Source organism: Scomber scombrus, chromosome 14 (genome assembly GCF_963691925.1).
Source record: "Scomber scombrus chromosome 14, fScoSco1.1, whole genome shotgun sequence".
Lineage (NCBI taxonomy): Eukaryota > Metazoa > Chordata > Actinopteri > Scombriformes > Scombridae > Scomber > Scomber scombrus.
Window position 1 is genome coordinate 9,062,120 of NC_084983.1, and position 19,471 is coordinate 9,081,590.

A 19,471-nucleotide genomic window follows, 5' to 3' on the forward strand; every position below is an offset into this window, starting at 1 on the left:
TGAGCCCAAAGATTCTAGTAAATTCAGTGGTAAAAATTGCAGATTAAACTAGGTCGAAATGTATCTGTTTTTATAATGTGACCCATACGAGAATGTTAAATACTGACAAGTGACTGATGAGGTTAGCATATATTAGCTACCTTAGCATCCACTGTGTACCCACAGTTGCTGCTCTGCCTTTACTCAAATCACAAATGCTTTAAATCGAATGGGAGGCATCTATGAAGATAAAAAAAAAAACATAAATATAAAATAACATAGCTTCTATAAGATAACATAGCAGGTATTTGCTAAATTGGCAGAGCTGCAGAACTAAAAACAATGAATATCTATTGCAGCGACTTTAGCATACAAATACAAATAATTGTATTATTGTTTTGATTGAATTGTTTTATTGTTTATTAAACTATTTGTTTCATTGTTTTTTATTGTGTTACTTTTTGTGATATTTCTTTTTTTTCTTATTATTGATTAAAAGGTCTGCTTTGTCAGTTTGTAGATACATTAATATATGTCCTTTTACATATCTGCTAAATAATCCCCATGTGAATGTCATGGTTACATGACATCATCCATTCCGCACACTGTTCACAGAATGTGACCTAACAGTGATCTAGAATTCACAGAGGGACAGAGACCGTGCAGGCGGAACACATCACTCCTTCAGCTCACATGGACTGAAACTTAACCCAGAGAGACTTTATTAATATATTCTTCTTTTTGTTTTCATTAGTATTTCTACATTTGCAATGAACTTGCTCTTAAAAAATCTCCACAGCATCAAGTGACATGTCAGGTAAGCTGTGAGTGGGAAAAGAAACTCATATATCTTAAATTGTGACCAACTGAGAAACACAGAAAACTTTTCAGTTATGTACATCTGTGAAAATACCTCAAATGTATTTGGTGAAACAATATTGATAAAACGTATATAGATATAATAGTAATAAAGTTATTCTACTGTTACAAATACAATGTTTCAGCTGACAGATTGCGGAAAATGCAATCCAACAAGCGGGGGCGCTATTGTACTTCATCGTATTTTCTAACCTAAAAAATACAAAGTGATGTGAGGATTGCATTACCACTTTGCTTATTGAATTGTCAATTGCCAAATACATTTTCAAATTGCATGTCTAAATTAAACATTGAATTGCGATTTTGCAAAATGCATTGCCATTTCAATAAAGGTGCAACAATACCGTGGCAATTATGGAATTAAGTTAATTACATTTTAATTTACAATTTTCATTGATATGATTAAAACAGTATTGAGGATTGCATTGCCACTTTGCATATTGAAATGTCAATTGCCAAATACATTTTCAAATTGCATGACAAAATTGCCATTTTGCAACATTGAATTGCCATTTTGCAACATTGAATTGCCATTTTGCAGAATCCATTGCCATCTGAATAAAGGTGCAGATATGCTTCCATATGTAATGTATTGTAATGTGATGTGATGTGTTGTGATGCAATGTAATGTAATGTATTTTAATGTTATTTATTGTACTGTAATGTAATGTTTTGTAATGTATTCTATTATGTAGTGTCTTGTAATGTAATACATTTTAATGTAATGTATTGTAATGTAATGTTATACATTGAATTGTTAAGTATTGCAATGCAATGTAATGTTTTGTAATGTATTCTATTATGTAGTGTATTGTAATGTAATACATTTTAATGTAATGTATTGTAATGTAATGTTATACATTGAATTGTAATGTATTGCAATGCAATGTGATGTATTGTAATGTATTGCAATGCAATGTAATGTATGTAATGTAATGTGTTGTGTTGTAATGTAGTGTATTGTAATGTATTGTAATGTTATCTATTGTAATGTATTGTCATGTAATGTCTTGTAACACAATGTATTGTAATGTAATGTACAGCACTGTATTGTAATATATTGTAATGTAATGCAATGTATTGTAATGTAATGTAATGCACTGTATTGTAATGTATTGTAATGTAATTCAATGTAATGTAATGCAATGTATTTTAATGTATTGTTTTGTAAAGTAATGTAATGTAATGCAATGTATCGTGATGTAATGTATTGTATTGTAATTGAATGTATTGTATTGTAATGTAATATAAAGCATTGTATTGTATTGTAATATATTGCATTGTAATGTATTGCATTGTAATGTAATGTGCTATACTGTAATTTAATGCAATGTATTGTAATGTGATGTTTTGTATTGTAATGCAATGTAATGTGTATTGTATTGTCATATATTGCAATGTAATGCATTTTATTGTATTGTAATGTAATGCAATATAATGTAATGTACTGTATTGTATTGTATTTTATTGTAATGTAATGTAATGTATTGCAATGTAATGTATTGTAATGTAATGTAATTTAATGCAATGTAATGTATTGTATTGCAATATGATGTGACGTAATGCAATGTATTGTAATGTAATGTTTTTTAATATGAAGTAATTATTGCAATGTAATGTAATGCAATGTATCGTGATGTAATGTATTGTATTGTAATTGAATGTATTGTATTGTAATGTAATATAAAGCATTGTATTGTATTGTAATATATTGCATTGTAATGTATTGCATTGTAATGTAATGTGCTATACTGTAATTTAATGCAATGTATTGTAATGTGATGTTTTGTATTGTAATGCAATGTAATGTGTATTGTATTGTCATATATTGCAATGTAATGCATTTTATTGTATTGTAATGTAATGCAATATAATGTAATGTACTGTATTGTATTGTATTTTATTGTAATGTAATGTAATGTATTGCAATGTAATGTATTGTAATGTAATGTAATTTAATGCAATGTAATGTATTGTATTGCAATATGATGTGACGTAATGCAATGTATTGTAATGTAATGTTTTTTAATATGAAGTAATTATTGCAATGTAATGTAATGCAATGTATCGTGATGTAATGTATTGTATTGTAATTGAATGTATTGTATTGTAATGTAATATAAAGCATTGTATTGTATTGTAATATATTGCATTGTAATGTATTGCATTGTAATGTAATGTGCTATACTGTAATTTAATGCAATGTATTGTAATGTGATGTTTTGTATTGTAATGCAATGTAATGTGTATTGTATTGTCATATATTGCAATGTAATGCATTTTATTGTATTGTAATGTAATGCAATATAATGTAATGTACTGTATTGTATTGTATTTTATTGTAATGTAATGTAATGTATTGCAATGTAATGTATTGTAATGTAATGTAATTTAATGCAATGTAATGTATTGTATTGCAATATGATGTGATGTAATGCAATGTATTGTAATGTAATGTTTTTTAATATGAAGTAATTATTGCAATGTAATGTAATGTGCTGTAATGTAATGTATTGTATTGTGATGTAATGCATTGTAATTTAACCTAATGTATTGTATTATATTGTGCTGTCATGTAATGTCATGTATTGTAATGTGATGTAATGTAATGTAATGTATTGTATTGTATTGTATTGTATTGTATTGTATTGTATTGTAATGTAATGTAATGTGCTGTATTGTAATGTAATGCAATGTTTTGTATTGTATTTAAAGTAATGTCATGTGATGTAATGTATTGCAATTGAATGTAATGTATTGTATTGTGCTGTAATGTAATGTATTGTAATGCAATGTTTTGTAATGTAATGTAATATATTGTAATGCAATGTAATGTGTATTGTATTGTCATGTATTGCAATCTAATGCATTTTATTGTATTGTAATGTAATGCAATATAATGTAATGTACTGTATTATATTGTATTTTATTGTAACGTAATGTATTGTAATGTATTATATTGTTTTAATATATTGTAAAAAAAAGAATTGTATTGTAATGTAAGTTACTGCAATGTATTGTAATGTAATGTATTGCAATGTAATGTATTGTATTACAATATCATGTAATGTATTGCAATGTATTGTAATGTAATGTATTTTAATATGAAGTAATTATTGCAATGTAATGTAATGTGCTGTAATGTAATGTATTGTAATGTGATGTATTGTATTGTAATTTAGCCTAATGTATTGTATTATATTGTGCTGTCATTTAATGTTTTTAATATATTGTAAAAAAAAAAAAAAAAAAAAAGAATTGTATTGTAATGTAAGTTACTGCAATGTATTGTAATGTAATGTATTTAAATATTAAGCAATTATTGCAAAGTAATGTAATGTATTGTGCTGTAATTTAATGTATTGTAATGTGATGTAATGTGATGTAATGCATTGTAATTTAACCTAATGTATTGTATTATATTGTGCTGTCATGTAATGTCATGTATTGTAATGTGATGTGATGTGATGTAATGTATTGTAATATAATGTATTGTATTGTATTGCATTGTAATGTAATGTAATGGGCTGTATTGTAATGTAATGCAATGTTTTGAATTGTATTTAAAGTAATGTAATGTGATGTAATGTATTGCAATTGAATGTAATATATTGTACTGTAAAGTAATGGAATGTAATGCAATGTATTGTAATGTATTGTAATGTAATGTACTGTAATGTATTGTATTGTAATGTAATGTTTTGTAATGTAATTTATTGCATTGTACTATAATGTAATGTAATGTAATGTATTGTATTGTAATGTAATGTAATGTAATGTGCTGTAGTGTAATGTACAGTAATGCAATTGTATTGAATCCTACCTAATCGTTCCATTTTATAATGTATCGTCCCTGAATCGTATCTTATGGAATGAGGTGTGGCAGTCAGTAAATCAGTGTTAGTGTATATGCATGATTGTCAATGAGTGAGTGATGTGTTGTAAGGTGGAAACCAAAGCAAATAAACAACAGTATGGAGTATGGAGAGTTGAGAGCAGAGTTTCCCCACCTGTCCTCTTACTCTCTTCCCAGAGTTTGTGACGTGTGCTCCTATAGTGCTGGTTGTAGGGGTTGGATCCTTAGGAACACCTGGGCCTGGTGTTCCCAGCAGCTAAGGATCCAACCCCTACAAAAACACTAAGACAAAGACACAGACAAGAGGCCCAACAGCCACAGTAACACAATTAGAATATGAAGAACAATAAAGGTGTGGTAATTATGAGCCTCAAATAAACTGGTTTCATTACTGATTATAGAATGTAAAGGATATAATCCCTACTTTATTTTCAACTACACCAGAAGTCAAACACTTCATGTGCTCCATTAAAACACTGGAATCACTGAAATTTCAGCGAGTGATCAGCAGAAACAAGTAGCAGTTTTAATAAAAGATACATCAGAAGATGCATCAGCAATGAGTGAAATGACAGAGCTGAAAACAAACTGTCACATCTGTGTCAGGAACATTTCCAGACCTAACACACTTCTAGCTGTCCAAATCCTGTCCAAACATTTCTGCCACAACAGATCCAAATATTTCCCTGTCCACAGATATCATCATCATCAAACTGTACTACACCAGACTATACGCAGGGAACAGTTGTGATGTAGGTTATATCTCTTAATGCAGAGCTATTCAGCTGTCTATTCAGATGTCCCAATTTACTCATTCATCATGTGACAGAAAATTGATGGATATATGGGTACTAGTAGGAGCGGGTTAAATGAGCATTTTTAGCATTATTCCATAAATATTGTGCATTGCCATCAAGAATAATTTCTGTTGTCGACAAAACAAAACAAAACAGATGTGGTTCTCAGCACAACGTCTACATACACATAAATACATACATATCTTATCTGTGCCACAAAATTGAACCTTACATTTTTGCATAATGTGTGTGTGTGTGTGTGTGTGTGTGTGTGTGTGTGTGTGTGTGTGTGTGTGTGTGTGTGTGTGTGTGTGTGTGTGTGTGTGTGTGTGTGTGTGTGTGTGCGTGTGTTTGTGTGTGTGTGTGTTTGAATTACATGTCTTGGTTGACTGGGGATGCAGGGCTGGCTGTAAATGTGTTTTAGGAGATCCAGGATCTCTGTTCCTTCCAGGTCAGCACCCATCTCCTCAACTTCCTTCAGAGCCTCTTTCATTGTCTTCTCACTGGAGTCCAAACTCTGACTGTCATCAGAAACGCACAAATGGGGGTGGTCAGGTGGTTGTGTAGCGCTACCCGTTGCCACACCTTAATTTGAAATTCATATCCAGTCTTTTTCATAGCATCACTGCCAGGGGTGGATTTAGGAATTGACAAGATCCAGGGCTAAGCCCAGAACACCCAGAGCCAGGGACAAGATTTTAACATAATTTGACTGCATTGTATGACTACTACAAACTTTAGTATTAGTGGTAGTGATTTGTTTTGGTCCTTATCAACACATTTCCAAAAACATAAGAGAAATAAATAACAATAAGGAATTAGATCAAAAGGAGAAAAAAAAATATTACATTTAATATTAATTATCACATGTTCAATTGCATTTCACTCTGTAACATTGCCTCAACTGAAATGTCTTCAGAAGTTTCATTCTTAATCACAATTGTTATAAACTCACTCAGATTCAGTCAGCAGCTGGTTGAAGTCACTGTTCAGAAAAAGCGACTTTAACCAGATTTTTTTTTTTTTTATTGATTCGGGGCTTTTGAAAAAAACATTGGGGTGAGGAAACTATTAGATGGTAAACAAGTGACATAAAGGCTATTTAGTAACTTTAGGTATTACAATTATGCTAAAGCGAATTAGACAGCAGTTGGAATCCGTCAATGAAAAATTGAAATGGGCCAAGAATAATTGCGGTAGCTTATGTGGGGGTCTGTAAAGTGACCCTTGCCTGCATTTCAAATGTTTTCGAGCGCCAACGCAAGCAGGGCGTGCCATACGTAGATGTTGATAGGTGGGAAAACAGGACGTCATTACGTACAGCGGGACGTTTCGGTGAAGATAAACAAAAAGGAAGGAAGCCTTCGGCCATACAATCGCGGCAAAAAATTGGTTCAAAATTTTAGCACATTTAGCAACTACATGTTTCCTTTTGTTGCTTAAATAGACAGTGTGTCGCGTTCACGACCATGGACGACTCAATAATATTTCGTATGAGTGCATTTTCTGAGCAAGGAGGGAGGAAATACATGGAGGATGTTGTCGAGATAAGAATCGAGTACGAGCCGACGCCGACGCCGTCGCCAGCCGAAGATTATCCAAAGTCGCAGAGACATGGAGGACAGGAAACAGCGGAGGGTGAACCCGCTAAACAGACTGAAAACGACACACATGAGCATAACGCCGCTGCTGAGTGTGCCCCAGTTTCTGCTGTGTGGGTAGAGAGTCTGTTAAACGAGGACAGTGGCAACAACAGTGCACCGGCTTCAGACGGAAAAGTCACGGAGCACGTAGTCAACACACGGAGGTCTGTGGCGTTTTTCGCAGTTTTCGACGGTCACGGGGGTCGGGAGGCAGCACACTTCGCCAGAGGGAATTTGTGGGATTTGTTAAAAAGGCAGCGGGGCTTTTGGTCGAAGGACCACAGTGAAGTGTGTGCTGCTCTGCGGAAAGGCTTCATCGCCTGTCACCATGCAATGTGGAAAGAGCTACGTAAGTCATCAAAGTTGTAGCCCACCTACTCATATGTATTGCTGTGTGTGTACGTTGCTGCATCATTCTCGATGTCACAGTCTCTGCAGCGCTTTAAACTGTGTCATGTGAGGCAGTATCCCTCTCAGCTGGTAAGATGATGCTCATCCCAGCATAAATAAACACACTGCGCCGTCATCTGACCACTGCACAGCTTTTAGCGTTGACATGGCCACCCACAGTAATAACTCTAAAAGTGTGCGTCAGAGCAGATGATGTTAGTGGATTAAGGATAAGGAATAAAAATGCACACCTGAAGCAGCGTCACAAAACAAAAATCATTTGATTAGTTGTTGTCAAGTCTTAGTCTGTGTATGACAAGGTCCTAATCCTGGCAGTCATACTGGGTTTTAAATCAGGTTAAATGTGCTTAATTTTGGTGGTGATCCATCTCACCTTCTGTTTACATTCTGCATGGCAGGTTGGTGTATGGTGGCCAATCAGTTTCAACATCACTCTCATTGAAAGCATGTGCATTTAATCCATTCATTTTTTAATGCCACACTAATTTCATGTATGCAGAGTGTACAATACACACACGTATATCTGCAGTAAAAACAAAATAGGCCTGAATCGGTATTTGGATCCTTGAATGAGGTTAAGACATGGGAAAGCCTAATAAACTGTACCAAACTTTAACTGTTTCAAATAGCCAAGTCAGTGCTACATGATTTTTTTAAAGCTGATAATTGAGACATGGAGCTCCGGTCACACTTGTTCTCTACCAATACAAAATCTTACACCTCAACTCAAGGTATCTGTCAAAGCCCAGCGCCAATCCGATACAGATTTTTCCTAAATTTAAAATCTTCTTACCTCAATGACTGGAACTCATTAGGATCATTTTTATGAGAGGTGACATGAGGACAAGGATTGGCGTTGGTGGCCTTCCATGATTTCATGAATGTAACACATCAAAACACTTTTTAGTTTTTAGTTATGACATTGATGAAGAGACACCCAGCCTAGATACCTGGCCTGGATCACTGGGGGACACATATTTTTAGGAGTGTAGTAGTGCAGTAATAAGAGGATTGCCAGGGAGGAGTTTGGGGGAAAATACTGTCAGTCTGGTTGTTAGAGTCTAACTCTGGTTAAAGGTGTCATTTGGAGTTTCTGGCCTCTAGGTAGTGGGCCCCCGCTTTATTAGTCTCATATTGCGCCAACAAGGTCAAAGAAGAAGATGAACTATGGAGGATTAAAGTAAAATAAATATTTAATTAGGAAGGAAAAACATTCAACACTTCTGCCAGACCTCAAGGATACATACATGCATTTTGGTCAGTATCGCTCAATGTAAACATGGCATTAGTTTGTTTACAAGAAAACGGCACAGTGTTGCTCTTAAGCTTGAGCCTGAAGTCTAAACACCAGTTCTGCAGGAAAACATGTTTCTATGGTAACATGATTCAGAGATTTCAAATCCTGGTTTATTAAAAGGAATATCTCACAAATAAGCCTGATTCAGTCAAGTAAGCATGGCTGATATGTAAGGCCACATGTATGAAGTAATAGTAAGAAATAACTGATATAGTTTGATGGAATGTTTTGGGGTTGTTTTTTTCATCAAATGAGACATTGTTTTTTCATTTGACTAGTTTTACTGCAGTGTAAAAAAACATAAAATATAACAATTGCTTTACTTTGATTGCTGTTAAGAAGCTTTAGTATAATTCAGTGGGATTAGAGGATACAGAACCAAACAATTCCCTGTGGCTGCTCTTAAGGCCATGGGCCGTGCAGCCGCTGTAAAAAATTAAATTAAGCAGGTTCAAAGGTGCACATTTGCCTCTGACTGGCTTGCAGGCTGAACTCATGTTGACATGTTTGTTTACTTGTGGGTCATAACATATCTTGTTTTAGACTTAGCCTAAAAAATTAGGCTTCCTGAGCTGACTAGACAATATTTATACCTTTTGTAAGAGATGCAAAGGCTTTTTAACTGTCTTCTTTCTGCTATTTATAATCCTCTTATGCCTCCATTGGTGTGTAGTGTAAATCAGACACAAGTAAAGTATTTTTACCTTCAGTGCACATTCTTCACTCTGCCTTGCCAATGCTTGTTAAAAGGTGCTACTTTCTCTTAAACCATATTGCTTGTCTCTAAACTCTTCTACTTTTATTAACCTATACATTGCAGTCTGAGTATTCTAAAGTGGTAAACAACCAACGAGTTAAACAACATTTTGACGTTGTGTTGATGTCATTACTGATACTGCTAGCAGGGTTTCACTTTGTATGTCTGTGATCAGTGAGTAACATCAACAGCTGTGTATCATTTTCTTTATTTTGGTTTCTCTTACAGCGGAGTGGCCAAAGACTATCACTGGCCTACCAAGCACATCAGGCACCACAGCCAGCGTGATCGTGATCCGTGGAGTTCACATGTATGTCGCCCATGTAGGGGATTCAGCAGTAGTGGTTGGAGTGAAAGAAAATGACTCTGATATCACGCTCCAAGCACTTGAAGTCACACAAGACCATAAACCTGAACTTCCTAAAGAAAAAGAAAGGATTGAACGATTGGGTGGCAGGTGAGTTGACAGGATTTCAGAGAAAAGTCAGCATGGCTATAAGCAGGAAAATTGAATGAGTGCCAAAATAATTTCCTAGTATTAGTAATCACAAGCTTGATAAGTATGATTACTACTACTACTATGATTACTCATCTACACAACTTGAATGAGGAAGCGTGGATTCAGCACAAACTCACATCAATAAACTGAAGTAAATTAAGTAAAAAAATGTCACTTTTAAAACAAAACGGTGCAGTCAAACAGTGAATCCACTGCTGTGAACAGCCAACAGTTCTTTAGGTATGGATTTAAATTCCCATTATCTGCTAAATGTTGTTTGTAGAAATACTTGGGCTATTTGTATTCCTTATCATTTTCCTATCTGGACACCAATACACAGCCTTGGTAACATTTGCAAGGCAAAGCATACTTTCCACAGTCATCCTGTTAACACTATACTATCACTATACGGTGCACTCCAGTGAAGTATATATGCAAATGGTTTTTACTCAGCAGACATAATTACTTGGAGGAAAGCAGTGAACAGCTAAGGGATGACACACTAACCCACAGTCAGCTCTCTCACTGAGTAGAGCCAACTTGACTCAGGTGAATGCTCCCGGATTTAGACTGTCTAAACAGAGAGATGAACCAAGACTATGGAATCAAAACAATGAGATAAGACAGTATGCATGAGTGTGCTAATTATACACCTAAGACAGTACTGTCATTCTCCATGCACTGTCACTAGCTCAAAATATCTCATGGTGCAATTTAAAAGCAGTAACATTGTCCACTAGATGTTTTAGACATTTTCCTATAGTTTTCAAAAGAGCTCAGTCCATCTCAAATTAAGCATGAATCTATAAATTCTGTGATGCTTCACTGTTGCAAAACTGCTGATTCTTTTTTTCTTTGTTGCTGTATTTTTTTCTGGTTCATAAGCTTGCCTTTGTATGGAAGTTAATTGTTGCGTTATTCTTGTAACTGTAGTGTAATGAAGAAATCTGGTGTGAACCGCGTTGTGTGGAAGAGGCCCAGACTGACTCATAACGGCCCTGTGAGGAGGAGTACAGTCATCGATCAGATCCCCTTCCTGGCTGTGGCTCGATCCCTCGGTAATGATAGCAATGATTGCTTCTGTCTTCCATAAGATTGTACTGTATGTTTTTAATTAATATTCTCTGTTCGATTGTTACTCCAGTTGTTCCGTACTTACTTATTTACTTATCATTTTTTAAAATCGATTATCTTATCTTCACTTAAAAGTGATATTATTCTCTTATCCGTTGAAAGGTGACCTCTGGAGCTACGATTTCTACAGTGGGGAGTTTGTGGTTTCTCCCGAGCCTGATACCACCGTGATGACCCTTGACCCCAAACGGCATCGCTACATCATCCTAGGCAGTGATGGACTGTGGAATATGATGCCACCCAAGAATGCTGTCAATATGTGTTATAGCCATGACAAAATGGTGGTACGTAATTGTACAACTAATATAGTATAGTAACACGTTCTAGAATCTGTGACGTTGGATTTACAATGGTTTCAAGGAACAAGGATTTTTATTGTCATACCAGCCACTACAGGTACATGAAAGAGAACGAAGAACCATACTCAGGTCCAGGTGGTCATAATAATAAAAAAAGTGTATTAAAATAATGAACATCTACATAATAAGGCATAATAAGTCAATATATAAGTAAATACAATAAATAGATTAAGTAAACAGTGCAGTGTACTAGCAAACAATAACATCTCACATGATATTTAGTTTTTATCGGAAAATAATTAGTATTCCCAGAAGGAACTCTATACTTGTAAACATTATTTTATAAAAGCATACATTTTCTTTCTCCCTTCGCTGTTGATTTCTTTATGCTTCTCAGGGACCAAAGGGGATGTCTTGCGCCCGCCGACTTGGATGCACAGCTCTACTGTTTTGGAAAGAACGCATGCTTCGTGCAGACAACACAACAGTGATTGTCCTGGCGCTGCAGGAGCACGGAGCGTCGATCCCTATGCATCGAGATGAGATTGTTGTTGATATGAATAGAGGAATTGATCACGTTCCCTACCCAGGAACTACCTATAACACATGTGAGGTTCCAAAGGTCAGTGTCATTTCTTTGCTTCATCCTAATTTTGTTTTTTAACCTTTCACTAGGATGGACCATAGAAACAATAACATATATTTTCCAAATGCAGAGCTGGTTACTGCTGGACCACTCTGGCAACGGAATAATATACTGAATATATATTTTTTGTGTGTTGTTTCCTATTCACTGTATTGTCCTTCTAATTTTGTCATTTTGGTTTCAACTTTCACCAGTTAGAATATGAAGGTTCGTAGACACCAATAAGTGTCGACATAAGGTCATACCAACAATTTCCATCAGTGCTCCATTGGTTCACCATATCACTCTTTGTTTTCGGGGCCAACAGGCGGAGCATGAGGATGGCATGTTTTATGAAGAAGATGAGATATATGGAGAAGAACATGAGGGATGGCCATGCCTGGAGTGGTAGTGAGGTGACTGCTCATAAAAATTTAACCAAGTGTCAGCAACTGAACAAATTTAATTGCCAGGTTCCTGTTGCTGAACCTGTTGGCAAAAAATCAGCTGTTTGAATCTAAAGATGACAAAATTCCCTTAATATTGCCTCAATATCCCTATTGATATTATGCTGTTATAAAGAGCTGTAGATGTCTTTAAATATGTTCCCCAATATTTACCAAAGTTCCTCTTTACAGTGAGATAACCAACTTAAAACACAGAATCTTTGTTAATTTAAGACGTCATTATCTTATTACTTCATAATTAAAAGGTTAAATTCAAGATTATATCATGTGTACCAGTAGAGGGCACCATTTTCCTGAAGTATAACTCTCCAGTATTGAATTGTTTTCTTCCCATTGGTTGTTTTGGTAACATACCATTTACAGTGTCTTGTATTTAGTCTAAGTATGTACCAAATCAGAAGACAGTGGCGCTGTTCATGATTGGATGTATAAATGGCACAAACACTCTTTTCTTCATATTTATTTACTGAACATGAATTCTGTCCCTTCATCTATATTTGGTGAAAGCCAGTAGCTGAACACTTGATCTGCACTTTCCATAAACCTTTTAAGAGGAGAGGGACTTCCTTTGAAGGACAACAGGACTGTTAGATTTCTTTTTAAATGTTTCCCTTATTAATACCGTTGAAAAGACTATGGGTACTAGACAGAGAGCATTGGCACTGCTTTTACCTCCCAAATTAGAATGCCAAAACTTCCATTCTTTCAAGTGAAGGTAGTATATTTGTATTTGTGTGCTATCTATCGGCACATTATTTACTGTGTGTATGCAGCACACCTAAAACATAACGTAGAACCATCTGAACACATTTTAATCCAACTATTGTTTATGTCCATGATTTTAGTCTTCGTCCATTTGTAACAGCTTTCATCTATGTGTCCCATTGTTAATCTTAGATTAATGAATGGCAAGTTGTGTTTCAAATATGTTCTTTTTTCTTGACCAAATTAATTCCAATTTACAAATAAGCATGTATTATTTTTTATTAGTAATTAAATAATTAAAATGATGGAAAATATATATTTTTAATCTATTTTTTCTATATTTGCTTCATTTCTTTATTTCAACAGAGTGATGCAGAGAATGCTCCCTCCCTATTTAAAGAAAGTTCCACCACTCTGGAGCAGGCATTTGGGCTGTATGAAGCAGCTTTCTGTGCCACCGCACAGCTCTTACCCGATGTTGACTGTGTGAGGGCCTCGCAGCCCCCCTCAGATGGTTCGGAGAATGTTTTCGAAAAGCAAGACTCGACAACCCAAATGGACCCTGCCACTTCTGCTCCTCTATTAAAAAGGTCACGCCGCCTTCCACACATTGCTCCCAAACTTCAAGCTCCTCCCCGCCAGCTTAGCAAAAGTTCTCCCCACAAGCCACCTCAGAGCACAGTACAAAGTGAACAATCCCGTCAAACTCGTGCTCAGAAGAGAGAAAGAAGCTCCTCTGAGGAAGTCCTACCACAGCAACACAACGCTGCCTTGTGTGTGTTCTGAATCTTGTCTCATAGAAACAATGTTTTTGCCCTGAGACGTATGCCACAGGCCTCTTCCTAGATGTATACTTTTATACAAAGTTTTTGGTTTTGTAAATATGTGAGAAATTTGAGATTGTATATGTGATCCTGTTATGACTTTCTTCTTGCTCTCCCCCTGCCCCCTCTTAAAATTTTAGTGTTTGTGGAAATTTTAGATTTGTTCGATCAATCAATCTATTTTCATACTTAAACGTATGTACAGTATATCCAAAAGACGTATTTTGAAGGACAAAAATCTGAGATGACATCAATTTACAGGTAAATTGAGAATTGTGACACTCGAAATCTTCCAGTTTAGATTTTTATTAAATGAATGATTATTTTAAATGGTTTTACTTGTTGGATCCTTTAACATGCCTGACTTTCCTCAATTGGGGTCAACACCTCAGACCAATTGTTGATGATATTTCCTGTTAGATGAGATGTGTTCCAAAGTCATTGCAAAGGGTTTCTCTGTGTGACTGTATTATAAAATAATAGAGAAAAAAATCTCATTGTGGATTCTGAGTTTCAAGCTCGGGGAATACATTGATAAGTCACAATAGAGGCCCTTTGTAGTATCTAAGAGCTCAAAATTATGGAAAACTTCAAACAAGCAATGGTCTGAGGTAAGAGTGTCATGTTAATTATGCAGGTATTGATTTTAAAATGTGTTCTGTCTTTTCTGGTGGCCAATTATGAGCTGTCATGATCACAGTGGCTTCTCAGCTAATTTAAAATGTTTAATGCGCTTGCCAGGATGACTTAAAGGGTCATGTCGTCCAAATCAGAGAATAAAAAATAAAAAAACTCTTCCACTTACCGCGGTTGCATCTGTTCATATACATGTGATGATGTGTGTGATTTGAGTGAATTGAGCCCTTTATGATACTAGCTGGACACTCATCGATCCCAAACATCTCCCATTTATCATCAGCCCAAACTATCTCGTCTGTTTCACTGGTAGCGCTGCAGGAGTACAGGTTGTTGGTTATTTTGGATGCTGGTGGAAAAGCCAAGATTCAATACCTGTGCCTCACTCGATCATTTCATTTAAAGTGTTCACTAGACACTAACACAGTTCCAACATGTCTTCCTCCTTGTTCTCATATCTGTTATCTTTGTTTATGGTTTACATCCAGTACTTGTGTTTTAATCCTCCCGTAAATCAAAGTATGGTACTAATGTCAAATAATTGCCAGATTCATGATATAGTAAATTACAAGGTAATCATAAACTTGTGTTGATGTGGCAGCTCAGTTACTCTTCTAGCTGATTTTTTTGCCTTCTTTTTACATAAGACTGTCATGGTTGCCTTAGCACAGATGAGTCAGGAGTGCTTTTCACATGTTTTCATATTTTGGGACGACTTCTCTAGGATGCATCAACCTCAACCATCAATCGTGCACCCTCAGTTGTGTCATATTACCATTGACTCTGCTGTGTATTTAACCCTGCTCCATGTGGTTAATGTTTCTCAATTATATTACAGAGCTGTTTGTTCATTTTGTACAGTACATTGATATGCAATAGAAGTTTGTACAGTACTTTATTATTATTATTATTATTATTATGCAAAGTCATTGGGTTTTTCAGGAGTCTGGCATGCTCAGATCTACTCTGTATGTTGTAACGTTTCCAGAGGTAATGAATGTTCATGGGCATGTGGTGTGTTTTTGATGATTACAATACTTGGGTCTGGTTTCATACCCACTGCAGCCAGTTCTCAGGACTAACTGTATAAGTTACATGTTTCGAAAGCGACTGGATATACAGTGTCTGTGTGTTGTAATAAAGTTCTCATTTTCCAATTGGTGCTGACCTGTCTGTTGTGGCGTCTGTGTTTATACAACAATATCTAGCCCACTGTGTGGAACTGGTATCATGACTTTATATGTTTCTGTTTAATAAATGAACGTATAAATCAACCTTAGAATGTGTCTGTATTGCTTTTAGCTACTGTGTAGTTTGAAACTTTAACTCACAGTTTTGAAGGGGGCACTTGCAATTACATTATGTACCAGTAGATGGCAGTAATGTAAATGGATTAAACTTGTGTCCTTACGGCCTCTGCATTATGTTGTTATACTTTGTTTTGTTGTTGGGAGGGGGAAGGGTTCAAGGAGGCCTTGCATTAAATATATTTCCATTTCAGTCACAATTGTTTTTTCTTTTTTTTTTTAAAGCAAGAAAACGCACTTTGAGAGGCTGTTTCCAAAGTCAAGAGTAAACTGTCATGTTCAACTTTTAAGCCGTCGCGGGGGAAAATAGAAGCCCTGAAAGTTCTCCAAATAATAGACAGTTATAAATATCTACAACTCAGCATCTCCATTTGCTGCTGTGATATGGTCAAAATCTCCAGAACAAGCAATTAAGTGGACCTTGTGTTGAGATTGTTTAAAAAATGTTTAACATTTATTTTACTTCCATCACCGTTTTTAAATATTCAAAATGAAGACAATACAACCAGAGATAAAGAAGGTGCTGGCAGGTGAAAAATATACATCTTTTTAAACGTGAGTGCACATTTAAATGATTCCTGTTAATAGGTCTTTAGACTATGCAAATATATCCACTCAAATAGATGAAATTATTTAATATTTCTAGTTAATTGCAGTGGCAAATATTGCAACACTAACTGATCTATGTTCATTTTAATTCCTGCTGGTGAGCACTCAAATATCTGTGCTCTGTTTCAAAATATGTAATTGGATATAATACAGTAGATTGAAATAAAAGAGGCCCGTGATGATAAGATTGTACCATTTCTGCTGTAAGTTGGTCTTCAAAATGTGACTCACATAGACTTAAATGAAAACTGATGATTTTTTCTTTTTGTGTACTGTATGATACTTTGTGGTACTATACTTAAAGAACACATTTCTTGTCCGTTTCTGTGACATTACAGACATCAGATCCATGATAGTAGTGTCTTGACTTGAATATTTCATTGACTGTCAGCCCAGCATCTGCTGACCTGCCTAACATGCAACATTCTCCTCTTACTGCAGACAGTCTGTCACTGTACATCAGCCAGTGGAGCGTCACAGTGTCCACCACTTCCCCCTCTACTCCCCCATCCTTGTATTGTTGTGCAAATAAGCATCTGCACAGTAAGCTATGAGGTATTTGAAAAGAAGACTTAACATTGCAAATACTGTATCAGTTCTCATTACATGCCAGCCACATGTCTAGTCAGTGGAAAGACAGCTGAATGTGACGGAACCCTTTGCAGATGAAGGTCACATTTTTTTTTAAAGAATGGTTTTTGATCTGTTTCAGCAGCTTTGGTGAATGCAGTAAGCATATTTTTGTGATTTGTGGGGGATAAAACTGAGCTCAAAGTTAATCTATCTTTAATCATCCTGTTCTTCCATGCTGTCATTTTGCTATCTGGTCTATTCTGTACACATTACATATTTTGCATATCCATCCGTCCTGATATGAGGTTTTTCTTCCCCTTTTTTTTCCTTATTCAGAGGGGGGAAAATGGGTCCTTATTCAAATTGAGGGCCTAAGGATGGATGATAGTGTATTGCTGTAAAGATTGTAAAACCACCTAAGGCAAATTTAGGCAATAGATGCCTAAATATAGCTAAACACAATTCAAGGACTACAGTATATTTTGACATGTGGCAGAATTATTATGGGATATGCTACAAAAAACAATGTGCAACCCTAAATCTAAAAACCAAAAACCCTTTCACTTCCATCCTCAAATATCCATAACCATGCTTACTAGAAAGGTCTAGCAGATGCAAACTATTGACTCGAAAAAGTAGTGGAGAAACAGATGCTTCAAAACATGTGTAACTCAATGGTTTGACAAGTATGAAAATCATGTAAATCATCAGAGTTCCAGAAACTTGAAACCAAAGCTGTTCTAACCTTGATGATCTATTGCTTTACCTCAACACTTTGTAACCCCCACCTGTATCTGACCCCTACTCCCACTCTCTGTCTTTACAACCTACAGTATCCAACAAACATTTACATTCCAAACTCTGCATCTCACACGAAAGTTTCCCATGAAATTTTGCCGATTAAGTTAGGCTGATGTTAATCTGGCACCTTCACGCTCTTACTATGGAGAGTAGCAGTAAGGGTTGTGAGTGTGAGAGTGTCACAGTCTTTGGAGGAACCTGTCTAACTCACTTCTCCCCACATCTCTGTCTCCTTATGACAGTATCTGTAGTGTTTCAACAGGCCTTTAATGGCTTACTCTCTGCCACTCTTGGGAGGCTCTAGAGTAAGTGCTATGAGGGAGAAGACTTCTCCAGATGATGGGAGATGACATGCCCTCCTTTTCTCTCCTTTCTCTAACTCAAAGAAGAGGGGGGGTGGCAGAAGGAGATGTGGTTGAACTGGCATGCTGGATTGGACCTTAATCAAATACTATTTTTATCATCAATACAAGACTCACAGCAATGACTGAAAGATTTTCACTTTTTCTTTTTCTTTTTTTTTTCTGTGACAAATTGCCCTCCTGCTTTGTGGCACTGGTTTCTTTTACAGGCATCTTGTGATAACTCTGAGTGTTTCTAATTAGCTGATCTTGGTGATAATTGCTGAATAGGAGGAATTGTAGGAAAACAATGGCTTGTATTGGTGGTAGGTCATGAGGTCTGGCTCCACACTGATGCCTCCAAACTGGATAGTCTGTGCTGTGATCACATGGACCTTCCCAGTAAAGGCACTTTCACAATGTTAATTTTTGAGTGACTCACTTTAGACTGATGATACCTTCAACCCTAATAGGATTATTATAGCCTCACTACTTGTTTGCAAAGGAAGGTAGTGAAGAAGGAAGAAACAACCCCTTTCTCTCTCTCTCCTGGTGCCTCAGCCCACTCACTTATTCACTCTCTTGCTGATCTACAAAAATTTTGCCCCAAAGTCACCCATTTTTTCTTATTACCACACATGCACATAGAGTGAACATAATCTGTCAGTGTCATGGAGTTAACTTAAAGACTTATTGTATGTCCAACAACATGTCAAGCGTTTTACTGTGTTATTTCTTTTTACGTGTATTTTAATGTTTCTATATTTATTTTAATTCATTGTTCACTGTGTTTTGTTTTGTTTTTTTGTTGTTTTTCTACCCGTGCTTCTGTAAAGCGTCTTTCAGTTTCAAAAAGGCGCTATACAAAACAAATGCATTATTATTATTATTATTATTATTATTATTATTATTATCATCATTATTATCATTATCATTATTGTTATTATTATTATATATAAACAATGTATACATACTATGCTTATATAGCATTTTGATTAACAATATTTAAAGCCCCCTCCCCACGTTCACTCA

The 19,471-nt window shown here is 35.6% G+C and overlaps 1 protein-coding gene across 1 annotated transcript; it reads left to right on the forward strand.

Annotated features, from left to right (window-relative positions):
* The first annotated feature begins 6,900 nt into the window (after nt 1–6,900).
* On the forward strand, nt 6,901–15,648 carry LOC133994179 (protein phosphatase 1D-like). Its single transcript, XM_062433396.1, has 7 exons — nt 6,901–7,503; nt 9,848–10,076; nt 11,052–11,176; nt 11,355–11,536; nt 11,949–12,173; nt 12,505–12,592; nt 13,715–15,648. The coding sequence occupies exons 1-6, from the start codon at nt 6,981–6,983 to the stop codon at nt 12,586–12,588; spliced, it is 1,368 nt and encodes a 455-aa protein (XP_062289380.1). The 5' UTR covers nt 6,901–6,980; the 3' UTR covers nt 12,589–12,592; nt 13,715–15,648.
* The last annotated feature ends 3,823 nt before the right edge of the window (nt 15,649–19,471 follow it).